Consider the following 18,941-nt stretch of genomic DNA (forward strand, 5'->3'; position numbering starts at 1 on the left):
AAATAAATCTTTAAAAAAAAAAAGAAAGAGCATGGAGTGAGTCATACTACCTAGGTTGAAATCCTGGTTCCTACTCAATAGCTGTGATATTCCTGGGCTTGCTGCTTAACTTTTCTGGGCCTATTTCCTGATTGAGAATTATATGATTGTTAAATATGTAATGCTTTACAGGGAAGCACTTGGAACAGTGTTGGCAAACTGTGAATTTTTGTAACCTTATTCTGTTTCTGCTTAGGTACACGAAATAGTTCAAGGAAAACAACCTCGCCACTAGAGGGCTGGGAAACTAGTATGGATAACGTTTAAGGTTATCTTTAGCAGAAAATAAAGACTCTTAACATGGATGAATCTGAAAAGCATTATACTAAATGATGTAAGTTAGCCATTCTATTTTCACAATATTCTGAGAAAGACAAAAAGTACAAAAGAAATCAGATCAATCAGATCAGTCACCATCATAGGCAACCATGTAGAGAAACAATTGACTAGAAAAGACAGTAGGGTATTTGAAGTGGGGGGCTGATTGAAATAGGCTGTAATCTGCACTATCCAATGCAGTAGGCACTAGCCACAGATGCCTACTGAGCACTTGAAACTATCCAGTACAACAAGGATCTGAAATTTTAATTTTATTATGATTAGTCAAAATTTAAAGTAGAAACTAATCGTTGATTCAGTTATTGGAAAACTTGTGTGTTTGGAATGACTGGAGCATGTGTACTTACTTCTACAAATGTAAATTTGAGGAAACCTAGGGGCTCCCCGGTGGCGCAGCGGTTGAGCACTGGGTTGTGAAGCTGCCCGCAGCCTCTGCAGCGCAGGTTCGATCCCCAGCTGCTCCCCGGCCACCAGGGGAGGGTCCCAAATGGCATGCAGACCTCTCCTGCCACCCACTGCTCCCCTCAGCAGTGTACTTCGGTCCTTCTGCCTGCTCTGCTCCCCGCTCTGGCTCTGGTGAATTCTCTCACCCTCCCGTACTTCTGACTGTACCCAGTGATTGTATAAATAAATAAATTTTTTAAAAAAAATTTGAGGAAACCTAAATACAGATCAAATGTTTTAGATGAAAATTTAATATCTGAGTTGAGATGTACTGTAAATATGAAATACACATGAAATTTCAAAGACAACAAGGAAGAAGAAAAATATCTGTTACATATTAAAATGATAATATTTTAGGGGCCTCCCTGGTGGCGCAAGGGGTTGAGCACAGCAATGAAGGGGTTGAGCACAGTATGAAGCAATCCGCAGCCTCTGGCCGAGTTTGATCCCTGGCCGGCCAAGGAGTTACCCACATGGTGCAGCAGACCTCTCCTGTCTCACCCTCTGTTCCCCTCTACGGTGTATTTCAGCAGATTTGCCTGTTCTGCTCCCCACTCTGTCTCTGGTAAATCTTCTCATCCCCCTGCATCTCTGTCCTGTACTTGAGTTCTTATATGCATAAATAAACCTTAAAAAAATTTTAAAAGAAAATAAAAGGTATTTGTTGAAATATTTCTGAATGATGTCTGTCTCTTAAAGTTCTGAGGGTCTCACTAATGGCTTTCTTAGGTAGCATGCTAATTAGTTTGATGCTTAGCAAGGAAAGGAGGTTTTCATTGATTTTTCATCAACTATTTTTCTTTGTCAGAGAAAATTACTTAAAAAGATAATGTGAAGTGTGCAGAAGAGAATGCTTGAAATGAGGAACTGAGTCAGACTAAAAAGATTACATTGGAAGAAGCAGAAGGATTAAAGGGGATTTCCATGAGACAAAATGAGCATCATGGTGGAAATAGCTGACAGGACAGCTACGAGGCTCAGGTAATGATGTGAGAGGTTTTTGAATTAATCATTTGTAAGTTGTTGACATATTCCATCCTGTGACTGGGAGAGAAGTGGGAGAGAAGTGACCAGATAAGATTAAGGAGCTAAGAATGAAGACATTGGTTGAAATATCTACTACAAATTACCCAGAATGAAAACAAGAATCATAGTGTGGAGTACTAAGTTATGTCAAGATAAAGTCATCAGTGAATGAGAAGTTTTAGAAGGTGATAGACAAAAGCAGGTCTAGGGCCTCCCCTGGTGACGCAGGTGGTTGAGCGCCGCGCTGTGAAGCTGCCTGCATCCTCTGCAGCACTGGTTCGATCCCCGGCCAGCGAGGATCCCACATGGCTCGACAGACCTCTCCTGTTGCACCCGCTGCTCCCCTCAGCAGTGTATTTCGTCATTCTGCCTGTTCTGTTCCCCGCTCTGGCTCTGGTGAATCCTCTCACCTTCCCATGCATCAGGCCTGAACTCCAATTCTTGTATAAATAAATAAATTAATCTTAAAAAAAAAAAGAGCAGGTCTAGTAAATCTAGCTGGATGGTTTCAGTGTGAGAACCCTTGGGAACAAGGAGAACATCCTTTATTTTCACTGCCATGCAGAGGTTGGTATGATGAGGAAGAAGGTGATAAGCCTTCTCATCGGTGAGGTTACACAGGTAATGGTGCTGATACTGTAATTTCAGGTTTTCAGGCCTAGTCTCCATCCAGGAATGGATCCCAGGCTGCAGGGCCAGTGCTGAGTCCCATCCACTAGACCACCATGGGTTGGTGTCTCATGAAGCCACAGCAGCCAACTTCACTGACGCTCAGGCAAGCAAGTAAGCCAAGAGGCAGATTTGTTTAGGGAAAGAAAAAAGCTTATTGAAGAGAAAGACAAGGAGTAGAAATAAAGTGGGACTCCCAGGCCTGTGTAACCAGGCCAGGGAAGGGCAAGGAAGCAGAAGTGGAGCCGTGTCCCAGGGAATATAGACCTTCTTTCCCTAATAATTCTAAAGCTCCACCAGTCTCTTTGTGATTGGTTAACTCTTGGTGGGCTCACTTAATCTGCTCCTGTACTTGGGATCTTTCTGCATCACATCCCTTATCTTTTATCATCCTTGATCCAGGATGTTGCCCTTATTGCTCCTAGTCCTGGGGTGTTTGACTAGCTCCCTTCGGAATTTGTTGCCCTAATCTCTGGAGCCTTCCTTAACTCTCTTGAAGTCCCTGCACTGCCCTGAAGCTGCCTAATTATCCCAAACTTGCCCTAGGACTTAGTGCCCTGAGGAATAAGTCAGATTTCATTTTATACAAGGTAATAATGTATGCATTTTATTTTTTTTAAAGATCAATTTTTATTGATTTATGTGTACAAGAACTGGGGTGTAGGCCAGAGGTGCCAGGGTGAGAGGATTTACCAGAGACAGAGTGGGGAGCAGAACAGCAGATCTACTGAGATACACTGCTGAGGAGAACAGCCCACAAGTCAGGAGAGGTCTGCTGAGCCATGTGAGTCAGCTCCCTGGCCAGGGATCAAAGTCATGCTGCAAATGGCTGGCCATAGCTTGATAGCTGAAATTTTAACCCCTGTGCCACCAGGGAGATCTCAGAGTGTGCATTTTAAAGAAAGGGTCAAATCAAAGTTACAGGAAGATAGCTGATCACTACCTGGAATTTAAGGGGACACCTTGGAAAGATGGCAAAGAAGGCAGAGTAAATGATTGGGGTGAGTAATAATAGTGCAGAGCAATATGTTTGGCCATTCAGGTGATTGTTGAGGGACTTATACTTCGAGTGAAGAGTAATCACCAAGACAAAGCAGAAACTGATGTATGTTGTGTTTTTTTTTAATTTATTTTTTATTTATACAAGAACTGGGGTACAGGCCAGAGGTGCAGGAGGGTGAGAAGATTCACCAGAGGCAGAGTGGGGAGCAGAACAGGCAGATGACCGAAATACACTGCTGAGGGGAGCAGCTAGTGAGACAGGAGAGGTCTGCTGCTCCATGTGGGACTCACCGTGGCCAGCCAGGAATCGAACCCACGCTGCAGAGGCTGCAGAAAGCTTCACAGCGCTGCTCTCAACCCATAGCAACACCGGGGAGGCCCTGTATGTTGTGTTTTTTTTTTCTGAGAGGTACTTGTGGGAGAGTTGGCCTCTGGCAATACAGAGTAAACTATGGTTGGAAGTGAGGCTCAGCAGGTAGAATCCGGTTTCCTATGATCCATTGCCTGGTATTGATAGCTGCAGGGAAAGCAGCTGCAGTGTTGGTAGCTGCCATGGAATGAGACAATCTTGCTTTTCTTTCTGGCACTGATTGGGGTATCTAGACAAAAATGTACATATGGTTGGGCCTCCCCTGGTGGCACAGTGGTTGAGCGCTGGGCTGCAAAGCTGCCCGCAGCCTCTGCAGAGCCAGTTCAATCCCTGGCCACTGGGCGAGGGTCCCACATGGCACACAGACCTTTCCTGCCGCCTGCTGCTCCCCTCAGTAGTGTACTTTGTCAGTCTGCCTGTTCTCTTCTCTGCTCTGGCTCTGGTGAAATCTCTCGCCCTCCTGTGCTTCTGACTGTACCCAGTGCTTGTATAAATAAATAAATAAATCTTTAAAAAAAAAAAAGAAGAAAAAGAAAATGTACATATGGTTTGTGTTTCATGGGACTACATACCATTTACCATATTATAAAAAATTACATCATTACACTACTATTTTTTTAAAAAGATTTATTTATTTATGCGTACAAGAACTGGGGTACAGGCCAGAGTTGTGGGAAGTGAGAGGATTCACCAGAGACGGAGTAGGGAGCAGAACACGCAGATCAACTGAAATACACTGCTAAGAGGAGCAGCGGCCATGTGGGTCAGCTCCCTGGTTGGCAGAGGTTGCTGCAGAGGTTGCTGATAGCTTCATCGTGCTGTGCTTAACCCCTTGCATCACCAGGGAGGCCCCTACACTGCTGATTTTTAACAAAATGTTAAAAGTAATTTTGTTCTCCCAGAGGACAATTTGGCAATATTTATTACAAACATTTAAAAAATACATTTAAAAGACTGACAAACTTAATTTTCCGTCAACAAGGTGCTAGTTAAAAATGTTACGTGAAGGAGGAAGCTAGGAAATAGGTATCAGTTAGGAACAGGGTGCCCCAGGGAGGGCGCCCTTCCCCACCACATACAGACCCTAAAGCCCTGGATCCATTTATCAATCTGATTAGACTGTTCAGAATACCAACACAATGTTAAAGCAACAGACTAAGGCTAGTTTCGGGGAGGTAGGCCAGGTTAAGTGGGCAAAGTCAGTGGGTCTGAGTATTGTAGGAGAATCCCACAGACCCAGCCAATCAGCAAGAGACATAATGTGGAGATACCCAACAACCTAACCTCACTCCTGGCCTGTTATACCCATATAAGCACCTACTTCTCCCCACCTCAGGGGCCACCCACTTGGGACCCCTCTCCATTCAGTGCTTTCCTGTTCTTGTTCCTACCTACCTATCAAAAAACCACTTGCTTTTCTGAAACTTTGGCCTCAATGTTTAATTCTTTCCTCACCAAAGATGAACCGAGAAAGAGCCTACCCAGGGTCCTTGAACTCTAGGCCTGCACATCAAAACCCAAATTCATACGTTTGTCCATGAAAGAGAATTATACCTTAAGTTCAATTAAATTTGTTTTCCTGAGGGCCTCCCTGGTGGCACAAGGGGTTAAGCACTGCACTACAAAGCAATCTGAAGTCTCTGCAGCATGAGTTCAATTCCTGGCTGGCCACGGAGCAACCCACATGGTGCAGCAGACCTCTCCTGTCTCCCACTGCTCCCCTCAACAGTGTATTTCAGTCAGTCTGCCTGTTCTGTTCCCTGCTCTCTCTCTGGTGAATCCTCTCATGCCCTGCATCTCTGGCCTGCACCCCAGCTCTTGTATGCATAAATAAATCTTTAAAAAAAGTTCGTTTTCCTGGGGAAAAAAAAAAAAAAAAAGACTACACCAGGGCCTCCCTGGTGGTGCAAGGGGTTAAGACACAACCTATGAAGCTGTCCGCAGCCACTACAGCATGAGTTCGATCCCCGGCCAGGGAGTTACCCATATGGTACAGCAGACCTCTCCTGCCTCACTCGCTGCTCTCCTCAGCAGTGTATTTCAGAAAGTCTGCCTGTTCTACTCCCCAACTGTCTCTGGTGAATCCTCTCCCTGGCCCCCACATTTCTGGCCCCCACATTTCAGCTGTTATATGCATAAATAAATAAATCTTTTTTTTTAAAGATTTATTTTTGAAGATTTATTTTTAAAATTTTTTTTTAAAAGGTTTATTTATTTACGCATACAAGAACCAGGGCACAGGCCAGAGGTGTGGAGGGTGAGAGGATTGGCTACAGACAGAGAGGGGAACAGAACGAGCAGATTGACTGAAATACACTGTTGAGGGGAGCAGCAGATGAGGCAGGAGAGGTCTGCTGCGCCTTGTGGGTTGCTCGCTGGCCAGGCATCTAACTCGAGCTGCAGTGGCTGGCAATAGCTTGATAGCACTGTCTTTAACCCCTGCACCACCAGGGATGGCCTGGAGGTTTAAAAAGCACAGTTGTCTTGTGAGGTGGATGTTTAGTTAGAATGTTGATTGAACTATGTAACAGAGAACCAAATAATGAAAAAGAATACTTATTTTTAAAAGATTTTATTTATTTATTTATTTATTTATACAAGCACTGGGCACAGTCAGAAATGCTGGAGGGTGAGAGAATTCACCAGAGCCAGAGCGGGGAGCTGAGCAGGCAGAAGGACCGAAGTACATTGCTGAGGGTTGCAGCGAGTGGCAGGAGAGGTCTGCGCGCTATTGGGGACCCTCCTCCGGTGGCCGAGGAGCAGCCGGGGATCGAACCGGCCCCGCAGAGGCCGCGGGCAGCCTCGCAACCCAGTGCTCAACCGCTGCGCCACTGGGGAGGCCCAAGAATACTTATTTTTCTCTCATGGGAAAGACCAGGTTGTTAGGGGGTTCAGGAGCATGGATCATCAGGAGTCCAAATTTCTCCAACTTTGCTGTCTGCTAGCCCATAAGGTGTTCTCTATGTCTGTAAGGTCAGTCTAGTTCACATGTCTTCGTTTTAGTCAGTCAAGGAATGGAAAGTGTAGTCTCTAGTTACACAGGTAAACCTGGGAGGAGATGGTACTGGGGGATGGAATTGTTCAATCACTAGAAGGAAGAAGGATTACATGGTGCTAATTTCAAAGTGAATGAACTTAAAGTTATTTATTTTTCTGTAATATTTGCTATACTACTATAACCTGATCGTCAATGTAGTTTTTTCATTACAAATTAAAAACAATGCACCAGGAAGTCAACTTTTAAAAACTGTTGGCATATGGTGTTCATGAATACATTTACTGACTACAATCAATAATGAATAAAGATATACCCAAAGGCAGGGATGAGAGATGTAAGTTAAATAACAGCTCTGCCAATTACTAGAGTTGTGATTTAACCACTTTAAACTCCAAAATTGATTTGTAAAATAAGGTTGATAAGCGTCTTTACTAGCGTCAATGTGAGCATCAAATAATTTGCATGAAATGCAAGGTTTTTATTGGCACATATTAAGGACTCCATAAATGTGGCCATCTTGAATTTGTGTTGAACATAATTCATACATTTGGTCATATCCAAATATTAAATCTAATAGTTCTCTGTAGTTTAAAATGTGTACTTTATGGCATATTGCTTTTTTCAAAATATGATTTTGAAAAGGAAAGAAAAATTAAACTACCAAGTGCAAAATAGAAGTATAAAATTTATTTAAAACCACCCACAAAGTTCTGTGTAATCAGGAATGATACAATTTGCAATAGTTTTTTTAAAAACTCATGACAAAGATTTAAAATATAATTTCAATTACAGTATTCATTTAGCCTTATTCAGTTAGAACAATTTAAAAAAAGAAAACTTTATGCTCTAAACAAATGAGACACACAAGGAAAACATAATAGACAAATTCCACAACTATCTTCACATGTATGTTTCAATACTAGTACATTTCAATGCATTTTGCTACATAAACATGAAATCATGTACAACTGCTGTGCACCAAAATTTAGCTTAATTAGGTCTTTCAAGTAACATGCAATTCCAACTCACAAGTCTTCAAGTACTGCTAGTAAGTGTTCCCTAGTCCGCAGAGCACTACATGTTGATTGAACTCATCATAATTAAGGTTGTTTTTCCCTTCTACATGGTGAAGTGCTTTTTCTTGAAACTGTTTCCTCCATATGTTAAGAACCAAAAACAGATATTCATGAAATTTAAAAACCTTTTACTTACTAACTTATTTCATTGTATGGGATATTTAGTACAGCAGGACAGTGATAGGTAAAAATAAATTGCCCAAAGCAAAAAAAAAAGTATAAAATAAATAGGAAATACACCCCAAAGAGAGAAGCTAGTAGTTTGGGATAAGAATATTAGCTTGTGTAATTGATACTCTATTAGGAATTCAGTACCACTATTTCACCATGCTGAAGAATTTACATATTTTACTTTCACTAGTGGTAAGCACTCCGTCATCTTTGAGCCAAAGTATAGATATGTGTGTGAGTCTACTTGGTAGGTCACCATACAACATAAGAGAGAATGAAGAAACTAGAAATTAATGCTTTTCTTTCTTCCAAGTAGTTCTGCGAGTTTTTCTTTAGGGAATACTTTAGGATTTCTTACTAAAGATGAACATCCACCCATACATTACAATGCAAAAGCTGCCCTTCATTTTTACTATAAAACCATTTCTGAAAAAATATTTCTCTTAAAGCACCTATAACAATGTTATCTCATAAAAGTTAAAAAAAAATATGACCATACATAGCGATAAAAAATATTTAATCTTTGCTTTTTTTTTTAAAGAGCTGTTTTTGTAAAGTCCTATGTTATCAGTCATCTTACAATATTACAAACAGGCATTACTGAGGTTAGGCAAGTAGTTTATTTGATAATTTAGGGTTGTTTGGCCTTGGTTTTTCTGTAGTAAACCCTATAATCTGATGGAATAGTCAATACCTGCCTCTTTATAAAGAGCTTACTAAAAACTTTACAAGCACATCTCATTTTTCTTAACTCCCTGGGCAAAGGTATGTTTAAGCTTTGACCTAGAGATTTTTTTTTTTTGTGGCTGGAAACAAAGTGGAACCAACAACAACAAAAATTCAAATAAGAGGGAGACAGTGCTATCTCTTAGAGATGCCAACAATTTTTCTTTTCATTATGAGTGCCAGGCAACTGAAATTATCAGTTTACCCAGCAATTTCTCTTCAAGAAACCTGTACTTCAATGTAACAAGCACATTGGACTTTATGAGCTGCTGATCTTAGTCTTTTTAAAAATAATTAAAAAAACCCAATTATTTAGGTTTCCCCACATTAGTAGTACAGGGACATTCTTTATACATTTGATCTTAGCCAAAAGGCTGAGACATGATGGGGACATTCTTTATTAAAAAAAAGATCTTTATGGAGGAAAATAAAATTTGTTCATTTAAGCCTTGATGTACAAGTCTGGGGAATCTGGGAGAGATCTTCTGAAGTATGCATCAGGAAGTAGCTGGCCAAATAAATAGTGAAACAAAACAAAACAAAACACTTCAGAAGCATCTTTTGCATACACTAAATAGATTTTATATTACTCTTACATTAGGCCTGACAAAATTTCTACTTGATAACACTCTGTAAGTCATAGTTTATGGTGCAGAAATGCTTTTAGCAATCTGCAGATATTAAATGTTATGGTGTCACATGGATTGACTTGTAATAAGACATTTATTTTTGCCAATCTGCAGGTTCCTTACCAGTAAAATGGGAATATCACTTTCAGTTCAACCCTCGGTGTTGGGAAGAAAATAGTGGCATATAGTAAGGCAGTTCAAAAATCTAAAACATTATAAAGTACAAGGATTAAAATTTTTACTACCATACATGCTTTCAAAATGGTTCCTCATTTTGAGCCATTTTCTAGGTAAATTGATATGAAGTGGGGAGAAATATTAAAAATATTTCTTGTTGTTGAACTGATAGAGTGAACTGATTGGATTGGAACACAATTCTCCCACCTTCCTGCCCATTAACTTCCCCCCATTGTGCTCAAAAAAGGTTCTGACATAGCCCATCTTTAAGAATTCTTCCAATTATTTCCAGTCCATTTTAGACATTTCTCACTCAGATTACAGAAACGTTCCCATTATTGCCAACAACCAAATTCCAAAGGGGTGAATTTACATTAGAAAGTAGCTACCATTCACAAAATTGGGTGGAGAACATGCAAAAAATATACCGTCTATTCTACTGATCAGACCTGTTACTAATTCAAAGTCACTGGTCAATTTATAATTAGTATGATGCATAATACAGAAATAGCAAAGCCATACAGAAATAGTGCTAGAATATTTAACTTCTTATACAACTTTTTGTAAAATACTCAAGCACAAATGGATGAGTTGAGGTCTTATGATCACTATTTCTAAGCTTAATTTGCCCTTCACTAAGTGGCCGAAAAAAAACTCGATTCTTTTTGGTGTGATTCCTAAAAGGATTTGCAAAATGTGATTTTTTCAAAAGATAGGAAACAACAACTTGACCAAGACCACTGCTATTCTTAAAGTGAACCATGTATTTGTGTAGAGGTTGTGGGGAATGGAGACAGAACAGAGGGGAAGGGACAAAAAAATTTTTAAAGAAAATCAGAGTAAAGGATAAAAACCCTCAAAAGGAATGAAAATACTACACTAGTGACATTGCACCATCAGTAAAACGAAAACAGAAAAATAACAACAAGCGGGGTTTCTGGTGAAAGATGTTGTTACCCCATGCAAAATGGAGAAGAAACCGTTACTTTCCAATATTGTTTCTCCTCAGATGAAAATGTCTCTGACAGCTGCAAGATTTTTTTCTGATGAATAAGACAAGAGAGAATGCTTTTCCTAACAGCTGCTAGGGACTAAACTTCTATTTTTAGGGAAACCAGGTTTATACTTTAACCAGGGTTTCCAGAGTTGCACTCCAATGAGTTAAACCAGCTAATATATTTAATGTCTGAATAACATTTCTACCTCATATCAAGTTTGGCTTTAATTTAGAAGACATCCTTGGCTAAAAACGAGAAGAAAACTTCCAACCAAGGTAGGATCAAGGCTATCACAGCAGGGTTTGCAAAGGAGCACAGTCAACAGAGGAAAGATTAATGTTGGATTTCTGAAGCAAGAAATAGTAAAAATGACAAACTACCAAAAGAGAAACACATTGTGGGGCCCTTGAAGGAGCAGAAAAAGTAGAAGACAAAATAAGGAATGTCTTCAGCCTTTGGATTACTTGAAGGAATAAAGTAATGCCTTTTGAAACAAACAACAGCATTTGACTGGGTGTCTAAAACAAATGGGAAATGAAACAAAGTCATCCAGATACTGGAATGCAGGGAATTAAAGACTAGAGTTCAACGTGGACAAAAAGGGTGATGCCTACAGAAAAGGCAATTCCATCATCTGTTATTAACAGAGGAACTTAGTCTTTTTTTATGTAAAAGAGAAAAGTAAAATCAGTACAGTGTAAGAAAATACACAAATTCAGCTTCCGACAAAGGACATAGTAATCTTTTCCGAATTGCATTCCAGAACCATGAATGGCATCAACTTCTAAAACTGTCAGAAAACTCAACATGGAGCACAACTTGATTTGGATAAATCCAGATGCCTTCAAGAATCAGGGTGCTGATTATATCACTTGACTAAATGCGCCGTACTACTGACGTCGAAGTTACAAGTTCAATACACTTATAGGCAAGTTAAGGAGCTGTGCACAATAAAACAATGTTCTAATATATGTAGACAGTCACATCAAAGTAAACTATACTGGCACTTAATTGTGAGGCCAACTAGGCAAGAGGCATGAATAGACTGTACAAGGATGGTTAGGTAGTATATACAGTGGAAATAGAATTTCCTCAATTATGTCATCCATTCAATCTTGATTACTCCTTATTTATGCCTGACACTCGTTTCAGGGGAAATAAAAAATTCTATACCATAGAAGTACTTGGTATTTGTTTATTCAAGTAGCAATAAGACTATTGCCACATTTTGTAGAATAAGTTACAAAGGCAGTTTCACAGGGATAAGTCCTATTTCCCACACAAGGCCCATGAAAGTCTGCAGGCAGTGGAATCTTTATCTAATTTTACCTGCTTTCCCTGAACTTCTCAGAAAAAACCCCAATGCCACTTTTACTCATACTAAACTAAGGTTATTTCCCAGTGATAAAAGACCCTCTGGGTGAGCAAACCAAGTTTGTTTTTGTACAGTCCTCCTAACCACAAAGTGGCCTTCATTTGACTATTTAAGTTCTAATTACAAACATAATTACACACTGACATCGACATCTACTCTCTGGGCCCCAGTGATTGAACTCTATGACTTCTAAGGTGGCTTCCAGTGCTGTGAGCAGCCACTATCACGTTATCTTATTTCACAATTCTCGTCATAAATTTCTACAAAACATCAAAACTCACAGTTGGGCTAAATCTAGACAAAAAAAGATTTCCATGCATCAAGAAGTTGTGAAATAGAAGGTAGCTATATATTTTTAAACACCACATACAGCTACTGATTTACTTGGCATAGTCAAAGGAAAGGCTGGCTGTGCCCACTATTGGTTGAAGCTGTCATGCAATAATGTCAAAGCTTTGACCCAGATAAAGAGGTGTTAATATAATTTGTTTAAAGACGAAACTTAAATAGTTTGAGGTTATTTTGCTGCATGCTATTGTGAAATAAATGATAGTCCATAGGAGTCCACTTATGTAATGACATTAGAAAGTAGGTTGCTTCATATGAATGGCCGGTATCTCATTTACACAAGGGTAGGCATTCAATTAAGTATGCATTGGGGTTATGTCTTAAGTAAATTGCTCGTGGAGCTCATCTAGTTGAAATTCTATATTTAACGAAATTATTTCATCCACATGCAGTCTGCATAATAAAGATGTTGGAAGTTTATTTAAAATGCAAATATTTTGCTAACATGTTGCAAATATTTACCTATAGCTATACATTTTCAGCTAGCCTCACTTTCCAATATTATATTTCAATTAGATCTGTGACATATGTAGTTGATACTTTGTGGATAAATTGGAAAGATGTAGGTGAGGCTGATAAGCACAAGAAAAAAATTTTCATTAATGGCCATTAGAAGTTGGATTTTGAAGGACAACATAGTATTTTATGGATTCTGCAATAGGTAGGAATTATTTGTATTACTGTCGGTAAGTTAGTAACATATTATGAACAGGTTGGGCTAACTTGCGGGTCATGTATTAATTAATTCAATTATCATACCATGAACAAAAGAAGAGAAAACTTAAAACCAATTTGAGTGCTCTAAAGGGTAAGACAAAAGGCGATCCTTTCAGTAAAACAATAGAGGTATAGAAATAATGTTAATGACCAGTTTTCTGAGTGAAAATAACATTTCAAACAAATTTATTTTCTTGGTTCATGAGAAAGAACATTCTAACAGCAGTGCAACCAGCATAAAATCACAATGCTGCAGAACATTGCATCAGAATGAGCTTAAAATAAAAATCACAGGGCAACAATGGGCTGGTAAACTACTGAACTTATGAAATAGAGTTCAACAAAATAGGAACCCAATGTGACTCCCATGTTGAGGAAGGCCATTCATATTATTAATTACAACAAAGGAACGGAAGCATTTTAGTTAAGACCAGATATTTTCATGTACTTATTTTGGTAAATTGAAACTAACTTCACAAATTCCAGTATTCCCCTAAATCAACATTGGTGCTGCAAATTTAAATAGTTAAGGAACTTAATGAAAGTTAGTGACAGACTGAATTACTGCAAGCACATCACAATAATTTGAAGGCAATCTGTTATTTCTTTGAAAAATATGTATAAGAGTATCTTTTAGGATTTTAATTAGTCAACTTTGCTATGTCATGGATAACAATTCAAAGAAAAAAAAAAGCTATACTTAAAATTTGCAAACATTCAATAAGAGCAAAATGGAAATGGAAGAATGGATTGCTGGGTGGATAGATGAAAAGGTCTTGAAACTTTATCCATTAAAACTGGCGCAAGAAATAATTTCTAATGGGACATAAGGTCTAAAATCTAAAACCAAATATCACAATGGTGTATTCCTGATAGTCTAATACTAGTAATGTTGAAGCAGCTGAAACAATAATCACTTATTTATATACTTGTATGTATAAGAAACCTTAGGCTCACAAAAATATACATGTTTTAAAACGGAAATCTAAGGCACACAAAATTACTAAAACAATGAGTTAAACTATTTTACATATTCAAGAAACGGAAATATACTTGTATAAGGTGAAGGTTTATCAATGGACATTTTGTTATTTACAATCCCTTCATATTCCTTTACTTGCATTAGTCAAAAGCTTGAAACTGATACTTTGCACCATATATTATTTTAATATAAATTGTGAGTTTTTTTTTTAGAGAGCTTACTGGAACTGTTTGCTTTTGCACCAAAATTGTGAGTGTTAGCGGTTGTGGGCTTCCGATGGCATTTCCAAGGGAGAAGCACCATTAGGTTTTCCATGCTCCCAAGGAATCTGACACTTTAAATGATATTATAGCACCTCTACATTTTTACAAAATCAAGTATTTCATTGGAAGTTTTTCTTGTTCTAAATGTTTTGTTTGGGTAATCCCTTTTGTTTTGCTGCAAAGTGAGCCAATACAGTAATAGGGAAAAAAAATGGGAGGGTGAAAATTAATAGAATGCTTACTTCCCTGTTACCTAGAGTATAGATAGTTAAACTGCTTCAGATTATTTCTCAATGGATGAACCATACTTAGAATAATATCATTCCTACTATTTCTTTGGGGTGTAGGGGTATGTGATAATAAGGAAGTTATTTTCAAAAAGTTGACAGGAATTACATATTCTTATTTTGTATCAGAATGACTTTCAGAACAAATAAGGCAATTAGGGATGAGTTGGTTTCTTGCTGCTTAATTTTTGTAATTTACCACCTTGAAACATTAGAAGCATTTGACTCTTCTGAATCCTATTATGTCCATCTCCTTTTGGAAACGCCTTTCATGGATTATACTGAGAAAGCTAGGATGAAAGTAAACTGGGGCCAATGTTGCTCAGAAGAGACCACGCTCACTCAATTCCAAAGAGAATGTTAATCAATACTGGTGACAAGCTTCCTAATTTGAATTTTAGAGATAATTAATAATTTTTGCATGATGTATTTTATATAAGTAGCTAATATTTGAATGTAAAAGGACACATTAAAAAAAAAAAAACCCAAACCATATACATGATTAGAATACATACTGCAGTTAAGATGGAACTCTACACAGCAAGAATAAATGATTTCTCTTGATGCAAATATGCACAAACAATAGACAATAGGATTCATATACTATACTATTTCAAGTTATTTTTAAAAATAGAAAGTGCTTTTAAAATATATATTTACAAGTTATGAACAGCCTCCAACCATTACTAACAATAATGAATTATTTTATGTAGGAGTGATATTTTCAGAGAAAACATTTCATTGGTTTATTTCAAAGGAATATGTTGATTTTCTAGCAATGATTGGAAGATGTTGGAACAATGGCACCATGAAATAATAATAATTAAGCTTATTTTTAACTGTGTTGATGTGGTTAAGCACCAGGAGCTGTGTAGAGTTAACACTGTGTATCTTGATTTTACATCATAGATCATGAACCTGTTAAAATCCTCTAAAAATGACTCTTTTGTTTCATAGTAAACAGACTTAATTTAAAGCACCAAACTGAGTGATTCTATCAAGGTTAACACCTAACCAAAACATTTCTTTAGGTATTTAAAACTAGAAAAGCTTTATTTTTGCTTAAAATGTGCACCTTCTACCAATTGTCAAAATATAGTCACAGTTAAGAAATACCCACCCCATTTTTGTGTTTTACCTCAGCCTTCAAATGGGTGAGATGAAGATAAGAGTAAACGACAACATGACTTTCTTTTAACAGCACCTTGAAAAAATACACTGCACTAGCAAAGGCATTAAGAAGGGGAGAAAAGCCTTTAGACCCAGTGGTTGTAGGGCCCTGCAACATGTGTGAGAGCATAAGGGGACACGGTGACAACATTGTCGTGGGTTAATGTTAATGCTTTATGAGAAGGAATTTGGTTCAATTCATTAATTTCAGGGGGTAGCTCAGGACCCTCGCTAGCTGCCTGGTCTTTCTGCTCTGAGGCCTTAGTTTTCCTATTCTTAGCTTCTTTAGCCTCGAACTTAATCTTGTTTAGTTCAAAACCATGTTGGGGCTTGTTCAGGTTTTTGTGCTGGTAGAAGACAAGGGAGAGGCGTGTGGGATGATTCCGATTTGGGTGCTCGACAGGGGTTGTAGCGTGAAGCTCTCGCCGGGCACACTCTATCAAAATGGAGCCATGGGCAGGTGCTATTGCCACCCCACCAATATTGGCATCTAAGAAGATGTGCTCACTGTCTGACCAATACTCATCGATGTGGGGCAATTTGTCCTCAGCAGGTGAGAGGGGGTCGTCTGATAGGGGGTCATCTGATAGAGGATCCTCTGCTTCAGAATGCTGCTCATCTTCTTCCACCAGCGAGGAGGCGACTTCATGAGGAGAGCTGATGAATGGGGACGGCTGAAGAGGCTGATTAGAAGTTAGCTGCTCAGATGGACCTGTGAGAGGCTCAGAATAAACCATAGAATCTGTTATGGGAGTAGACAAGGTGGAGAGAGGAGCCACTTCACCAGTCTGTGCGATTCTAGTGTACTCCCCAGCAGCTGCATTAGCACCACTGTGTCTTGCAGAAGGCATTGTGCAGTGGGGATTGCTACTTCTTTCTGAAAACCCATGGGAAACTGTTGCATCGTTCTTAAAAGGAATTGTTGAGGCTGAAGTATTCTTAGGGGACCAGGAGAAGACTGGCGATAAGTTTGTCTCTTTCACGGGGTGAGGAATGGATGGGGCCAGTGGGCAGGTTTTATTGATGTCCGAGCCTTTGAAGATAAAATGGGGTTCAATTTCACTTTTTATTTCAGGTTGCAAGGTCTCAGTTTTATTCCCTAAACAGAGAAAAGGACACCGCATGTGAAGGTAAGTTGAAAATAATTTTGACTTAAAATTTTTTAAAGCAACACAGAGAAAAATAAAGCATTGGTGGTGGCAATGTTGGTCAATTCTGTCTTATTGAAGTCAAACACACAAACATGCTTTAAAAATTAGTAGTTTGGTATGCTTTTTCCTTAAAATTTTCCTTAGTAAAAATTTTACTTAAAAGTAAATATCAAAACTGCTGGAATACAATGCAGATGATAATACAATGACAGAGAGCAATATTTAACTATCCAAAGAGAGATTTAAATACACTTTAGGCATTGCATACTCTCATTTTTTAAAGAAGTAAATATAAGTAATAGTTTATATCATAACTGGTAAAGTTACTAAAAAGTTATCACATTGGCCAGTGTGAGTTATCTGCTCTCATATACGCACACAAACTTCACATCAAAGGGAAACATTTTTATTGGAGACATTTTTCTTGTTCTGAGATTTTTTGGAACAGCAAATCCAGCAAATTGAAGTACCAGAAAGAGAAAAGGTGAAAAGACCATGCTTTAAGATAGTCAAAGATAGAATAGTAACCATTGATCGAATTCATAATATCTGCAATTTTCCCCTCAGACAATACAACCTGGAGGACATGATAGTTTTCACTGTTTTTATTTTTTTTAAATTTATTTATTTATTTTATTTATTTTTAAGAGGCATGGTTTTATTTATTTATTTATTTGTTAGTTAGTTAGTTAGTTTGTTTGTTTTGTTTATACATGCACTGGGTACAGTCAGAAGCACAGGAGGGTGAGAGAATTCACCAGAGCCAGAGCGGGGAGCAGAGCAGGCAGAAGGACCGAAGTACACTGCTGAGGGGAGCAGCGGGCGGCAGGAGAGGTCTGCGCGCCATGTGGGACCCTCCTCCGGTGGCCGGGGAGCAGCCGGGGATCGAACCGGCGCCGCAGAGGCCGCGGGCAGCTTCGCAACCCTGCGCTCAACCGCTGTGCCACGGGGGAGGCCCAGTTTTCACTGTTTTTAAAGATTTATTTATTTATGCATACAAGAGCCGGGGTGCAGACCGGAGATGAAGGGGTAAGAGGATTCACCAGAGACAGAGTGAGGAGCAGAACAGGTGGATCTGGTTGGGATGAAACTTGGGATGGAACTCAGGCTGTAGAGGTGATAGCGCTGAGACCTAATTCCTAAGCCACCAGGGAGGCCAATAGTTTTCATTTTTCAAGAGAACTTAGAGGAGAAAACAAGGGGCACATCAAGAAAGCTGTCAACAGAATATTGGGAAGAGACTATTAAAAGAGCCATGAGTCTTATTGAGTTGAATGAGCCCATACAAGTTTTTCAGGAGTCAGATTATAAAAGGAGGTTATGGGCTATACACTGATTTATAAAAAGCACGCATGGGCCTCCCTGGTGGCGCAAAGGGGTAAGCACTGCACTATGAAATAATCCGCAGCCTCTGCATCATGAGTTCGATCTCTGGCCGGTCAGGGAGCTACCCACATGGTGCAGCAGACCTCTCCTGTCTTGCCCGCTGTTCCCCTCAGCAGTGTATTTCAGTCAGTCTGCCTGTTCTGTTCCCCACTGTGTCTCTGGTGAATCCTCTCACCCCCACCTCTGGCCTGTATCCCAGATCTTGTATGCCTAAATAAAATCTTTTAAAAAATAAAATAAAAAGCATGCAAAGATGATTGGGAAATGACATAAAGATGCAAATTACATGATTGCTGTTTACAAATAGCATGAAATTAGAGAAGTGAACCTAAATATAGACCTTAATACACCTGTAAAATGGAGCTACAGTCAGAAAAAAGATATTCTCCCCACCTAGCTTATTCATTATCCTTTACTGTATCTTTAAAAAAAAAAAAAACCTATCTTGTCTGTACTGTCATTTCTCTCACCTGACAAAAACAATCTCATTAACAAATACAAGAATAGAAGATGATACAGGAATAACCTGCAATTTGAATCATAGTATAAATTCATGGTGGATTTTTTTCTTTAGACTCCTTAGAGAAATGTCTGATTT

At 38.9% G+C, this 18,941-nt stretch overlaps 1 protein-coding gene across 4 annotated transcripts in view; it reads right to left on the minus strand.

Moving 5' to 3' along the window:
- Window positions 1-15,842: 15,842 nt before the first annotated feature.
- TET1 (tet methylcytosine dioxygenase 1) overlaps window positions 15,843-18,941 on the minus strand; it is a gene marked incomplete at its 5' end in the record, with an annotated part of 131,780 nt that continues 128,681 nt past the window's right edge. For all 4 annotated transcript variants that reach the window (XM_084244628.1, XM_084244627.1, XM_084244626.1 and 1 more), the window contains one exon: window positions 15,843-16,905. In XM_084244628.1, coding sequence (XP_084100754.1) covers window positions 15,893-16,905 — 1,013 coding nt within the window. In that variant the 3' untranslated portion in view covers window positions 15,843-15,892. The remainder of the gene's footprint in view (window positions 16,906-18,941) is intronic.

The sequence above is a fragment of the Talpa europaea genome (assembly GCF_964194135.1).
Source record: "Talpa europaea genome assembly, chromosome: 10".
NCBI classification, from domain to species: Eukaryota; Metazoa; Chordata; class Mammalia; order Eulipotyphla; family Talpidae; genus Talpa; species Talpa europaea.